The sequence below is a fragment of the Rhinatrema bivittatum genome, chromosome 13, assembly GCF_901001135.1.
Source record: "Rhinatrema bivittatum chromosome 13, aRhiBiv1.1, whole genome shotgun sequence".
Taxonomy (NCBI): Eukaryota; Metazoa; Chordata; class Amphibia; order Gymnophiona; family Rhinatrematidae; genus Rhinatrema; species Rhinatrema bivittatum.
Window position 1 is genome coordinate 23287187 of NC_042627.1, and position 14082 is coordinate 23301268.

Consider the following 14082-nt stretch of genomic DNA (forward strand, 5'->3'; position numbering starts at 1 on the left):
GAGATAGCTGTTGCATTTTAGTTATTATATTCCTGCTTTTCATATAGGTAACTATAAATTGACCTACTGAGCAAACATATATGCATTGAAGGCAGTGAATATATCAGAAATTAAAAAAAACATTTTCCTTTGACTATAGATGCATTAGTTGATCTACTTTTCCTGCTTTAGGGTTAATGGCACTTTGTTAGGGCTTCACCTTCCTGTTTGTAATATATTTCTTTTCTTTTAATATTGTCAGCTGTAAACTTCACCAGCGATTGGGAGGTCGGCTATATCTCAGCCAACACCACTTACAAAGCCTTCAGCAATGCCATCGTGAATGTGGACATTGGATTGTGGGTTGGGCTAAAAGGGATCAATATCACATTGAAAGGTAAAGCCTTCAAAACTGGCATTTGTAAAGGTAGAATACTGTATGTATCCCATACGGTTTGGGCACCCAGCTCTTTAAGAGCTACACCATTGGGATTCTTCACCTCCTTGTGTCTGCAAACTGTTGGATATTTGCTGCTGAGTAGGAAGACAAAAGTATGCGTGTGCTCTGTAGAAAGATCTACGGAAAAGGTTTAAATCCTGCCCATAATTACAGGGTCCTACGGCTGTCAGCTTCAAGAATGATGACGGGGAAAGGATGGGCTGCAAAAGGGTTATTGCTAAAATGGCGGCGTTATATACTTTTCTCAGCCACTTGCATCAGTTGCTACACTAAGTGGTAAAGCTTTCTTCTCCAGACTCAAAATGGGGGGGGAGGGGGAATCCTTTAGTACATCTGGCCCCCAAGTCCACAATTCCTTCATTTCAAACAAGCCAAATAAGTGTGTAGCATCGAGCCGGCACATGCACCCTTGGTGCTGTCACTAACAGACACAACCTATTCTGCTGACTGCATCTTTACGTTCTCTTCTTCAGTGCTGGAAATCTGAGGGGAGATGATCTAACCAAGCAATCGCCACTTCAATTAATGGCACATTCCAACCTCAAAGTAGAAAAAAAGCAAAATACTTTTTTGACCTGGAGTATCTCATTAACATTCATTTTGTTATGTGATAATGTACTTTGTGAACAGATAAGCCATCGCCAAAAAGGTTCTGTATTACCTGCAACTTGTTTTCTGATTTGTTTTCTGTATGAGAGTGTTGCAGCTTGAATCTAAGAGGGCAAATACTGGGAGAAAGTATTGACAAGGCTTAGAATGAGGGCTTTCCATTTGAATGCCACGGCGTGTTGAAAGGTCTAATGTGATCTGTAGATCTATCAGGGTTAGCAATGTCCTTTTTAATGAAAAACATGTTTTCCTTTTAGGAAACCCTGTGGTTCAGAAGAACGAGACAATCGATTACAATGAGCAATTTCATTGGGAATTAACAAAACTCGTAGATCATGATTATTATGAAAGTCTGGAGAATGGTCTTCCAAATCCAATTTTGTATGTGGCAGAAAAATTCACTGGCAAGAGTCCTTGCACTTTACAAAGTCAGTACCGAGTCTGTGCATATTATACGTCAGCCCTGATGTGGTAAGAGACATCACTCACTGTGTTTATCTTGAGCTGAGATGATGATGTAATATGAAAATAAATAATGAACCATTCAACTGCAGCCATTTTGGTCAATTATAAAGCTAAATGAAATTTACAGATCAGATTTAAATATAAAACTGAAATGTAGATGCCTGCAAAACTAAAATGATCATGATCCAACCAAGCGCTGGGCATCGTAAGCATTACTCTTTGCATTAGTGTCCGCTGATGGCAGACCCTGACACATAGTATATAATAAGGGGATTTTCAAACAGGCTAAAGTCTGCAGGTCATTTTTACCGCAGACCTTAGCTTGAATTTTCAAAACGGATTTATGCAAATAAATCCAATTCGACAATTCATGGGTGTGTGTTGAACCGAGCACAGCATACATGTTTGAATTTATATGCATACTTTTTGAAAATTGAAAGAGTGTGCATAAATCCAGAACCCAAACCCAAATTACGTTCCCCCGCCCCCTCAGAATGCCTGCTTTAGAATAAACAAAATTGTGTTCCACGCATACTTTTTTATGTGTATGTTTGGGCTGTTTTTGAAGAGCATCACATGCATAAAACTGAGTCTTATTGCACGTAAGTAAAGATGAGCTTCATTTTTTTCTACCGGGTCATTTTTTGAGTCGTACGCTTCAGGGTAAAGTTTGTTTTTCCTCAGTTAGTTTTTTGGAAAAACGAACAAAAACTAAATAGGGAAAAAAGAAATCGGCCCAAAAAACGACGCGGGAAACGAAGCTAAAAAAAACCCCACCCCAAGCATTAAAATTCACTTTAATACATTAAATACAACACCCCCCCCCCACCATCCCGATCCCTCCCCAAGACTTACTGACATCCCTGGTGGTCCAGCGGGGTACCGCAAGTGATTTCTCCCTCCGTGCCATCGGGCTGTCTGGCCTGCCTCGATCAAAATGGCGCTGATAGCCTTTGACCTACTATGTCACAGGGGCTACCGGTGCCATTGGTCAGCCCCTGTCACATGGTAGGAGCACAAGATGGTGCCGATGGCCATGTGACAGGGGCTGACCAATGGCTCCCGCACAGCGCTCTCTTCTGCAGCGGTGTTGGCTCTAGAACAAAGCCTCTCTAGGTCTCATGCTGGCGGGATATTCCTGGCCCCCCCCCCTCCCCAGATTTTGGCAACCACCTAGTTTGCCTAATGGAAGCGCTAGCCCAGTCCTCTGACAATTAATTATACACTTGAATATTCAGATGGGCACTGGTTTGGTTTCTCTTTCTCTTTGCTGTGAAAGCTTGGAAAGGTAAACCAAAAAGATTACAAGAAAAAACCCCAGTTAATTAGTAGTAATAACCATAGCGATTGCCATGGTCCCAAATGTCTACTTAAACCTCCTTTAAAACACCTGAGAGGAAGAAATGATTGACCCCCAACACACTTGCACATATTTGTAAATTAAGAACATTAAGAGCATAACATGTGCCATGCTGGGTCAGAGCAAGGGTCCTGTCTCTGTTTTACTCTTGAAGTCTTAGGGAAAAAAATGGATTATTCCCACTGATGATGTCATCAGCTGGCAAAACAGTTTCTTATTCAGTTTAACTGACATGAAGGAAGTGAGAAAGGGAGGACTGGTTACCATAGGACAGTCACACATCTACAACCCAAAGATTTCATGTTTACAAAATGAAATATATTGTTAAAGGTTTGATGCTAGGGCCCAATAGAAGCTAAGCCTTTGGGCCTGCACCAGTCTGGAATCATTTATTTGATGCTTCCTTTCCCTTCTTCCTCAGACTCACTTTGGACTTTCTTTGCCTTTCAGGCTCGCGTTCTGCACCTGGCTCATCTCCAACGTCCTCTTCTGCATGCAGACTGTGGAGTACGGTGCCTACATGATCCTGATTACTGCTGCATTCATGGCCTTCTCACTCCTATCCTTTGGCACCGTGAGACACGCTACGATGTGCAGCATCAAGTTTGGATCGCTCACCCTGAGCACTGTTTTTGGAGGATCATTCTGGCTGAGCCTAGGAACAAGTTAGTACAGGGCGGGTGGCTTCTGCGGCTTGAATCTCCTTGCAGCAGTGGCTGCCCTTATCCTGGAGTCCAGAAATGTTTAGATTTGAAAGTTTAAATTCTGAAGGGAGATTTGCACAAGTAGGTTTCTTTATTTTTTTGTGAAACTAACAGGTTCATATTCAGCCGCTATGCGGCTCGGCAAGTTAGCTGGATAAACGTATCTGGTTAGCTTTAAGATAGCTGGGTAGATTCAGCAGAGTGGCCCAACCAGAGTTAGCCAGGCAAATTATCTAGGTAACTCTGAATATTGGAGTTAGCTGGATACCTTATCAGGCTAACTCAGCTCCTCCCCGTTATGCCCATTCCCTGCCCATGACATACTGGCTAAATACTTAGGTGAATAAGTGACATCCGGCTAAGTGGCTCCGCTGACCCTAGCCAGATATTCAGTGGCACCACTTTGCTAGATACATAGGAATTATCTGGCTAAACACCATTTTCAATATTGGCTATTTTGTTTTATTGATTTTTCAACACAAAGCATGAAGCATTCATTTCCAGCATTATCCATAAACATAACTCTGCAATACCAATTATTATCAATAATATAAATAATCATAATTACCGATCAAGTACTATTAGGGTAGGACTGTCACATGCTTTATAGAGTATCAAGTATACCATGTACCCACAGTGTACAATAAACAAGTCTCTGGTACCATATCAAAAGAAGGATATCCTCCCTGCCCATCCCCTCCATGAGTAAAATTAACAAAGATCCATTACCCCAGAGAGTGCTTGCAAATGTATTTAAACTACACTGTCTTATAAGTTTCCAAAAATCTTAATATGGGGGTCCATGATCTATGCGCTGATTTCAGATTGCTCCAAGCTTTGGCAAATAAGAGCTCCATGTCAATCAATCTTCCAAGCTCCATACACCAGTCATGAAATGAAGAGAAAACTGGCTTTTGCTGATTGGGTGTATCCTGCTGGTATTAATCTCTTGAGCAACATCCCTGGATGAAGGGAGATATAAAAATATGTAAATCCTTGGATCAGAGGTTTCTTTTTTTTATCATTTAATCTTTTTTTGTCTTGGTCCAGCAGTTTCCTCCTGCTCCTTTTCAGGCTTCTAAAGGAAGCATTGAGCCCTGAGCCTTCATTTGCAACTACCCAGGGTTTCCCTCATATTTATGCCCCTCTGACTTCATCGAGCCCAACCGTTGCAGTGACGAGAGGCTTCAGACTGCAGCTCGCTGTCGTGTGCGTCCTAAATCTGACCACGAGCTGCCCCTCTTGAAAAGAGGCCGAGATTACCTCCCCCCCCCCAGGGGCTGTGAATGCTGTCGTGCAGCATCCCTAGCCCTAGTGCTCTGCCGCTGAGTGAGCAGTAAGCTTTTTTTCCCCCGACTAGACACACCACGCATTCTTCTTGGATGCATAACCTGAGAATAAACAAAAAATGTTCCTGTGGCATTAAACAAGCTGTGACTGAGAAAAGAAATGATCCTACAGCTAATATTCTTTATTGTAGGAGATCTTCTAGACATACTCCAGGGTGCATAAAATATAAATCTAACCTTCCTGCCTAAAATAAATACATTGAAAATGGCTTTACAGCAATGTTGTCGTGCTAAAGCAAGTTCTGTGTTTAAGATTAGACTGCAAGCCAGAATTGTAGATCCTGAACTGAAACTCCTCAATCCGATGGCATCATTTTTATTTATTTTAATGTCCACCACCTTGAGTTTCTTGGAAAGGCAGGCTTCAAGACCCTAAATAAATAAAATATAGAATAACAAATGGCAACCCATGATGAGCATGGCTGGAATTCCCCCCGAGAGTTCCTAGTGGAAGAGGAGTTAGGCCCCGGGTCTGTCCAATGTTAAAGGAACCCTGAAGAAGACCTTGTAGTCCAGCCGAATTACACCTCCAGTCTGTATTTCTGGTACCCTTTCAACCCAACACATATGTACATTCATTATATAGCACATATACAAATATAATATTCAAGAGACGTATAACGATAAAGGGTTTTGCTGCTAGACTGCCAGTTATCAAAAACATAAGAAGCTCCATCATGCCCAACATCCAGTCTCCAACAGTGGCTAATCCCAAAAAGTAGATTCAATTTCTTTGTTGCCCACTCCTAGTGACAAGTGGTGGGTTTCTCAGTCCATAAACTGCTTAGAAACAGTTTATGGACTTTTCTTCCAGGAACTTGTCCAAATCCTTTTTAAACCCAGCTATGCTTATTGCATTGACCACATCCTCCGGCAACAGATTCCACAGTTTGATTGGGTGTTGAGTGAAATACTTTCTCCAATTAGTTTTACATCAACCACCTGTTAGTTTCAAAGAATGCCCCCTAGTCCTAGTATTTGAAAGGGTAACTAACTGTTTCCTATGTACCTGTATCAACCCATCTATGATTTTATAAACCTCTATCTCAATTGGCTTTTCTCCAAGCTGTTTAACCTTTCTTCATAACGGAGCTCTTCCATCCCCTTAGCCTGTTTTGTTGCCTTTCTGTGTACCTTTTCTGCTATTCTATTGAGATAGGGCATCCATGAATATCACTCATCATAATCAAACCTCTCTGTGGTGACAATTTTAAATAGCAAGACTAACAGAGCCTCCTACCTTCACACTCCTAGAATCACTAAGGGTCCATATGTGCTCTGTTGTCCTAAATGATCTCACAAAGAGGGAGTCAGCCGTACACTGTTGTGTCTGATATTTGTTTGACACTTTCCAAATGGATCTGATCTATGTTTTCAACAAAATGGCAGGAAAGCTCCTTAAAGAATGTCAGTAACAGCAGCAATAATTTTCTTCCTGGAGTTCAATATTCAGAGAGCTGGCACGATGGGTAAATTATCTGTATAAAATTATGCAAGCAACTTAATCTGGATATTCAGCAGATTAAGTCTGTTACTGAATAGATTTGGCTAAAGTTACATGCATAACTTCATCTGGAAAACTTCAGGACAACTACAGTATTTTTCTGGCCAGACTTCCGTGTCTAACTTTAGTTAGCACTCAATATGTAGGCTCACTGGTTAAAGTTTAGCCCCGCACCTGGCACGTCCTCCATACTGCCTCTTATCTACTCGGTGGGGGGAAGATATTCAAAGCTTGGACGTTTGTCCGACTAACTCCAAATGTTAGCTGGACAGAGCCTTTGAATATTGACCTCCTAGTGTTCAAGATACTTTTTCACTTATTCTCATCAATTCAAACTTACCTTTTTACATGCTTAAGCTTTCCTAGTATCCACTCTATGTAAATCTGCTGTATAAAACTGAAAAATAAAAGAAATAAGAATAGGCTTTTTAATAGATACGGGGATGGATATTACTGTGTGCCTTTATGAATTTTCAAAAGCGTAAGGCGCATGGTGGCAGGTGCTGTTTTTTTTTCTTTTTTAAAAGAGTTCTTAATTGACTTTCACATCTCAGCCTGTATAAGTGTAATGATTTCATCAGTTTGCAGTCATTTAAAATGCTTATTTATCTTTGCAGGCTTGCTTTGCGTCTTGATCGGAGTGTTCCTGATTTTAATGTATCGCATCAAACCAAAGACAATGAAATGGTTGTTTAACTTGACTGAGAACGATGAGTACGACAGCTGTGAGAATTATAAAACAGATAACAGCAGCTCAGAGGATGTTGATTCTCCCTGCATGGCTTTACGCAGAATGTCCTGATTTTTCTCAGTAGGACCCTTGGATGGTGCCCTACTAACACAGTGCAACATAAAACTAGCACAGGATTCACCTGTGTCAGAAGAACTTCTGGATTTTATTTCCCAGTGAAAAGTTATCATTTTTACAAGTCTTAGCTCTTTGCACAGTGTTTCTCTGGTGTATGTTGGGTCCTAACTGTCTTCAGAGTGGCCTGAACATGGGCAGGCTGCCTCCACTTGCTAAATTTCTTGTGTTCATTGATGTGACTCTTAACAATAAGAATACAAACCATGCCTGGCCTTGTGGAGAAAAATATTCTAGCCAGGACTAGAAACAGCAGCGGAGAAGCTCTACTGATCAGTCAGAAGGAGACCTCCTTTTCTCTGCTGCAATTAGTTGTACCACTAGGGAGTCATTACAGGCTATAGCAAGACCAACAGGCAAATGATACAATTACAGTATTGCACTGGCTGAACATCAATGGGCATTACCTACAGGCGAAGTCCAGTGTTTGGCCTGTAATGCTACTCACATCAATGCTACTTAATACCTGGCATTGACAAATGAGGAATATGTGCACCAAAGCATTGGTTGAAATCACCAGAACTCCTTGCTACTTTTCCCCAAGCATGCCTAGGCCACGCTTTTCCCACTGCCGTGTCGCTCACCCCCCACCCCCCTCTTAGTTGACCGCAGTTTATGGACGCCTTGGTGCCACAGCAGAAGATACGAGTTTTTCTTTGTTTACAAGCTCACCTGCAGGAACAGAATGCAACGTTTGGGCCTACTTAAAGGCTCAGTGCCCTATTACTCAATGGACGTGAAACTAATAAAGAGTCCATGAATGGTCAAGACTTGCAGGACTTTGCTCGTGTAGGTACTAACTGTGGAGAGGCTTTGGTGGATCTTTAAGGTTTTAACGTTCTGGTTCTGCAGCAGTGAGTTCCCAGCGTCATATACTATGTGCACATGGATGGTTTTATTAGACATCAGCTTTCCAGTAGTATGTTATTTAAAAATTGGAATAAAATCAATGGGAAGGTTTTCATTTTCAGAAGAAGGGTCCTGTGCATGACATGACGAGCGTTACAGTTATCCCACCATTCCTAGGTTCTCTGGCAAGTGTAGTGCTTTACAGTACGAACCGTCATAAACAGCTTCCTTTCATCATCTGCAAACCCAAGCACAGGAACACTGCAATAGGCAACACCCAGCATTTATTCTTAATTGCTAGCAGTATGTAGAAAGTGAGCATAGAGCTCTAAAATATATTCAGAAGTAGGATAAACTTATTTTCTTGCAATATTATACCAAATAGGTGAATCTTCTAGTGAAATATGACCATAGATCAGTGAGTAAGAATGTTGATAATCACTGCCATGGTTTTCTAAGGTTTACTGTCTTTTCAGTTATTTTTACATGAATGTAGAAAGATATTTTTTTTTAGCCACAGTAATATAGTATTATGACTTTCCAATAATACAGTATACTGGACTTGAATGCATTTACTGGCAAACAAAATCTCTATTGGAATCTAGCATATTATGGAACTGAATACAAAACTGTGGGAAAGGCACAGTGGAAGTCAGTGTCAGTTAGTCGACTGAGCTCCCTGTGGCAAGTTATACTGTTTACATGGTGAAGCATTCGTTATTCCATGTACATCATCCATGTACATCATCAGTCTGTTACATAATGCATTAGAAACATGCACCAGAAATCATGAAGTCTGTTTGCATTGTTTTTTGAGTCATACAGGTTTCTTCCAATTGCATCCTCCAAATGGCAAAGGGGTGGTGCAATCGTTCCGGCAATCAGCAGAGCTTCTGGGACTTTTTGGGTGCTGTTCCTAACCCTGCAAATAATAATCCTCACACAGCTGTGGACAAATTTAATAGAATTTCTGCTGCTCCCTCTTGGAGGCCACCATGCACTGTGAAAGCCATTGTGCATACAGATCTGCTCTGAAGATGGCGCCCTTGAAGTTCAATGATTTTGTAAGCACGTTGAGAACTTGTTTGAATGAAATGTCTTACAGAAATGCAAATTCCTCTTTCTTTTGCAGGGAATGGTCAGTTTAAATTTTCAAAGTTTGTGTAGCAGTAAGGTGCCTAAGTGGGTCATTTATCAAAGTGCTATATGGCGTTTTTGCATGCGAAAAGCATCTTTAATGCATGCGAAAACACCTTTAATGCATGCAAAAACACCATAATGCGATGCAAATTAGGAAAAGGGGAGGAGTTTGGGGCAGGATTTCTGGCCAAGTGGGCTGGCTTTGTGAAGCCATATCGCACAGCTTTAATGTGGATTTTAACTATACCTTTTTCATTTGTGTTAAGCTGTGCGATATGGCTTTAACACACTTTGTGATCTTTTCGCAAATAAAGTTTTCAGAATTTTAAGCTGCTAGGGTGAAGAGAGAGAGACAGAGAGAGACTAGCTATAAGGCCCTCATACTAGATAGGTGTTTATACCTCTATAGGAGGCCCACCTCCTCGTCAAGCTAGGTTGAGAGAACATTGCACAAATCTCATCGTTGGGTGAGTTTCCTCACTCTGAAGGTCATGAAAGCTTCACAAGAGAGCACTGTTCTGTTCGTATGTCGCATTCTGCATGTCAAAGTGGCCCCAAACCCCTACACTAATACATAAACCTCACCTCGAGTAGCTAGGTGGGCCTCCTATAGAGGTATAAATACCTACCTAGTATGAGGGCTTTATAGCTAGTCTCAGTCTCTCTCTCTCTCTCTCTCTCTCTCTCTCAGGAATTACAACAATTGTGGTACTTAGTGCAAAAATGTTATCACAGTATGCAGTAATACCTTTGCAAAGTGCTAAGATAGCGCACTTTGCAATAAACATCCTATTACCATAAAACACACCCCTTTTCCTATCACATGTGATATTTAGTGCATTTTGATAAATCTAGGCCTAAAATTGCAAAGGGAAGACAGTGATGTCTAATACTTTTTCAAAGATAAAAATGAAACATCTCTGAGTTAGTTTACTAAATGTAAGTGTCCAAAAAAGTGGGCTGTTTAGGGGCATGACCTTGCCATTGGGCACTCTTAGCTAATTGTTAATATGTTAGACATCAGATTTTATTGATTCTGAAGAATTGGAGTGTTAACCCACACCTTAACGTTAACTAAAACTCTAAAAAAAAAAAAGTGGGTAGAAGTTGATAGTTCTTTTTGCTATGGGCACTACCACACAGCCCCAAAACCTCCAACAGCTTTCAACAAGGATCATTTTGCTGAAAGATATTGATGGAGGATTGGGGGCTGCATGGTGGCATACATAGCTGTAAAAACTATCAATACTTTTTCTGCGTCTGGCATCTAATTCTTCCACAGATTCAATAGAGTAGGACTTAAAATTATGGACGAAAAGTATTGGGAATAAACCGGTAGTAAAAATAACCCAGTGCTCTTCACCTTAAACAGGATATTATAGACGCTGCACAGCTAACAAATATCAAAAATGACCATCATACTAGGCTTCCTCGTAAGGGCTTTTGCCTATTCAACTCGGCCTTATAAATAATCATAGGTCATATTGTTGAAACTAATTTTTTAAATATTTTTCTTATGCAATTAAAACTCGCAAAGTCATAGGCTGTGTTCAGCCCAAAATCATATTATGCTTTGTGCAAATCCATCATGTGAAATTTCAACTTATCTTAAACACTTCGATATGTGAATGAAAATTGTCAGTCTTAAGCCATAACGATAATCGCAGTGCTGATGACCCAACAATATGACCTATGATTATTTATAAGGCCCAACAATATGACCTATGATTATTTATAAGGCCGAGTTGAATAGGCGAAAGCCCTTACGAGGAAGCCTAGTATGATGGTCATTTTTGATATTTGTTAGCTGTGCAGCGTCTATAATATCTAATTCTTCCATACATTTCTGCATCAAGTATTTTGGTGCCTAACGCAAGCGATAACCACCGCATCGTGAGTTGAAAATGCAAATTAGGGAAAGGGGAGGGGTTTGGGCAGGGGCTAAGGAAATTTAGGGGCCCGTAGCACTGCGGGCGATAATGTATCGCACATTATCGCCTACATTATCGCGGGAAATAGCTATAGTTATTTCATTGGCGCTATGGGGGCAATAGTGTGCAGCGTGCCTAAAACCGCGGTGGACGAAAATGCATGCTGCGATGCAGCCACCTGCTCACTATCGCTCCGCCCCTTTTTTTCCCCCTGGTGAATCATTTCACTATAGTGAAATGAAAAATCCTCCAGCTAGTGCGCTGTTTAGCCATCCAACTGGATGGAGCTGGAGAACTTTAATACTCGTTGAAAACTAGTGCCAGTTTCTGTGGGCAGAAACTTTGTCCCCTGAACCTCGCTTAGGCATAGCACTGCTGGGCTTTGAAAATGTACTGTACTTTCTTGTAGTGTGCATGGAAAAAGGATATTGCAAACTGCACGAGAAGCAGTGACACAATCTCCTGAATGTCTGTATTTTCTCAATAATTTTGGCACTTTTATCAGTGACATACTGCTGCGATTCATCAGGGCCTGGTGGTACAACCACATGAGCCCCTGACACAGGCTCTGAATGTGCTGAACTGGTATGTTGAAGGATTTAATTTATTACCTAAAAAAATAATTTTAAAAACAACCAAAAAGAATGAAGTCTTCTTTTTTTTTTTTTTTTTTATTTCATTTTTACTGTAATTTTTAACTTTAATACTTGAAGTTATTTCAACAATATTGTAATGATACAGTGACATTTTCTAAAATATATTAATCCAGTAATAAAAGTTTTGGGTATGGCTTTGTTTTTTGTTTTTGTTATTTTAAATTGTGCTTATCTGTAATATTTTCATTTTATGAAATGGTAATATGGTTTAAAACTCATTTACTGTTGATAAGTGAAAAAATACAATTATTGTTATTATTATTAATAAAATATCTTTTGTCCTTTAAACAATGAGGTTTCTCTTTTAGCTGGTTTTGGCTGTAGTAATAAAGACAAATAGAGAGGTAGATGAACCACACAAATAAATAGGAAAATAAGAGTGGCACACAAGAAAAAGAAATAAATAGATAATAAAGAAATATTTAAAATGTGATAAAATATTACACATTTAATAGAAATAAAAGTATAATTACAATAAAAATGAAATGTAAAATTAGAACAGTGATGGATCCAATACATCCGACATGGCCATGTTTCGACAAAATCTTCAAAAATAAAAAATAAACCACAGGGACAAAAATTGAAATGAATACAAATTTTAAAATAATACAAATATAAAAAGGCAATACATAAAAAGTGACACATATCAACAAATAATTTAAAACAAAATATATAAGAATATATATCTCACTTCTTATATATTCTCGTAAATTTTATATATTTTATTTTTGTTTTAAATTATTTGTTGATATGTGTAATGTGAACCGATGTGATGTACTCCAATGAATGTCGGTATATAAAAGCAAATAAATAAAAGCAAATAAATAAATAAATTTATTTTGAGGGTGACAACTGGGTGAATCCTGTGACAAATTACAAAGTATTCCGAAAGTTTAAAACAAACTGTGATTCACAATATGTGGTATATGCCATTATCTGCCCGTGTTCACTGGTCTATATAGGCAGAACAACCCAGAGTAGGAAAACGAGGTTAAATGAGCATAAATCTCGGATAAATACACAGTCCATTAAGGCTCCCATAGTATCTCATTGTTTACAGGTACATCATGCATTCAGTGATTTACAGTGGAAAATTATAGATCATGTGAAGGAGGCACCACGGGGAGGCAATCGTCTGAATATATTAAATTGTCGGGAATCCTTTTGGATTTTTACATTGAAGACACAGGCACCACTAGGTCTAAACGAAGAGTTGGACTGGAATTCATTGATCTAATGCACGTCGGTAGAGATACCTAGGTAACGAATGATTAGTTTGTTTTGAATGTAGGGGAGAGGCATTTAATTCCCACAGGTGTGTCAGAGAAATCAGCGAGTGTTTGGTGAGCATAAGTTCTTGCTCTTTTGAGACGGAGGAATAGCAGAAGCATTATTGCTCAAACAAATTTAGAAAAGATGTTCTTTACAAAGAGTGTTGGGTAAGAACATACGGCGGAGACACCACATTTGAAAGACGCTGGCAGCAGGTTAAAAGAACGCTGGAATTCAAGCGAGGGTGAATGAAAGAGGAATCTGCTTGATGGATCGGCGTAAAGCAGTCCATATGGTGCAATTGGAAGAAACAGCTTGAAAGATATGTAATTTCTGACTATATAGTAAAACATATACATCCCCTGAGGAAAGACCCCGTTCAGGTCAGAAACAAGGCCTAGTCGGGTGGATAATAACGGGTGGACAATGACACCTTCAAGATAAGTTGGTTTCGGCTGTTATATGGATGTAAACTGCCTGTCTTACGCTCTGAGAACAATTGAAACACTTTAAAAAATTCCTTAAAAAACAGGAGGTTTTTTTTTTAATAATCACAGCGCACATTTCATATAAAATTTAAAAAATATTAAGGATGGAGGTGGATTGTTCATGATTAAAACACTTGATACATTACAAGGAAGTAATGTCACCAGAACATTTATGAAAGGTTCCACTTTCTCCTTTAAAAATTTGTGCTGAAAAAAAATCTTTCTTTTCAAAAATTAGTTTAAGACATTGTAGCGTAAAAGCTTATTGCAATAATAAATAAGAATTTACAAGAAAATAATTTCAATAACATCTATACTGGATATATTGTGGAGTTGGGAGTGGTGCTGGGGGTTTCTTGATTTATTTTGTATTGCCATTTTTATATTTGCATTATTTTTAAATATGTATTCATTTCAATTTTAGTCCTAGTGGTTTATTTTTTATTTCTTA

The 14082-nt window shown here is 39.4% G+C and overlaps 1 protein-coding gene across 2 annotated transcripts in view; it reads left to right on the top strand.

Annotated features, from left to right (window-relative positions):
• The window catches only part of LOC115075395 (dual oxidase maturation factor 1-like), a 50966-nt gene extending 41564 nt beyond the window's left edge, over positions 1 to 9402 (top strand). For both annotated transcript variants that reach the window (XM_029575741.1, XM_029575742.1), the window contains 4 exons: positions 242 to 376; positions 1306 to 1519; positions 3324 to 3538; positions 7048 to 9402. In XM_029575741.1, coding sequence (XP_029431601.1) covers positions 242 to 376; positions 1306 to 1519; positions 3324 to 3538; positions 7048 to 7232 — 749 coding nt within the window. In that variant the 3' untranslated portion in view covers positions 7233 to 9402. The remainder of the gene's footprint in view (positions 1 to 241; positions 377 to 1305; positions 1520 to 3323; positions 3539 to 7047) is intronic.
• Positions 9403 to 14082: the final 4680 nt, after the last annotated feature.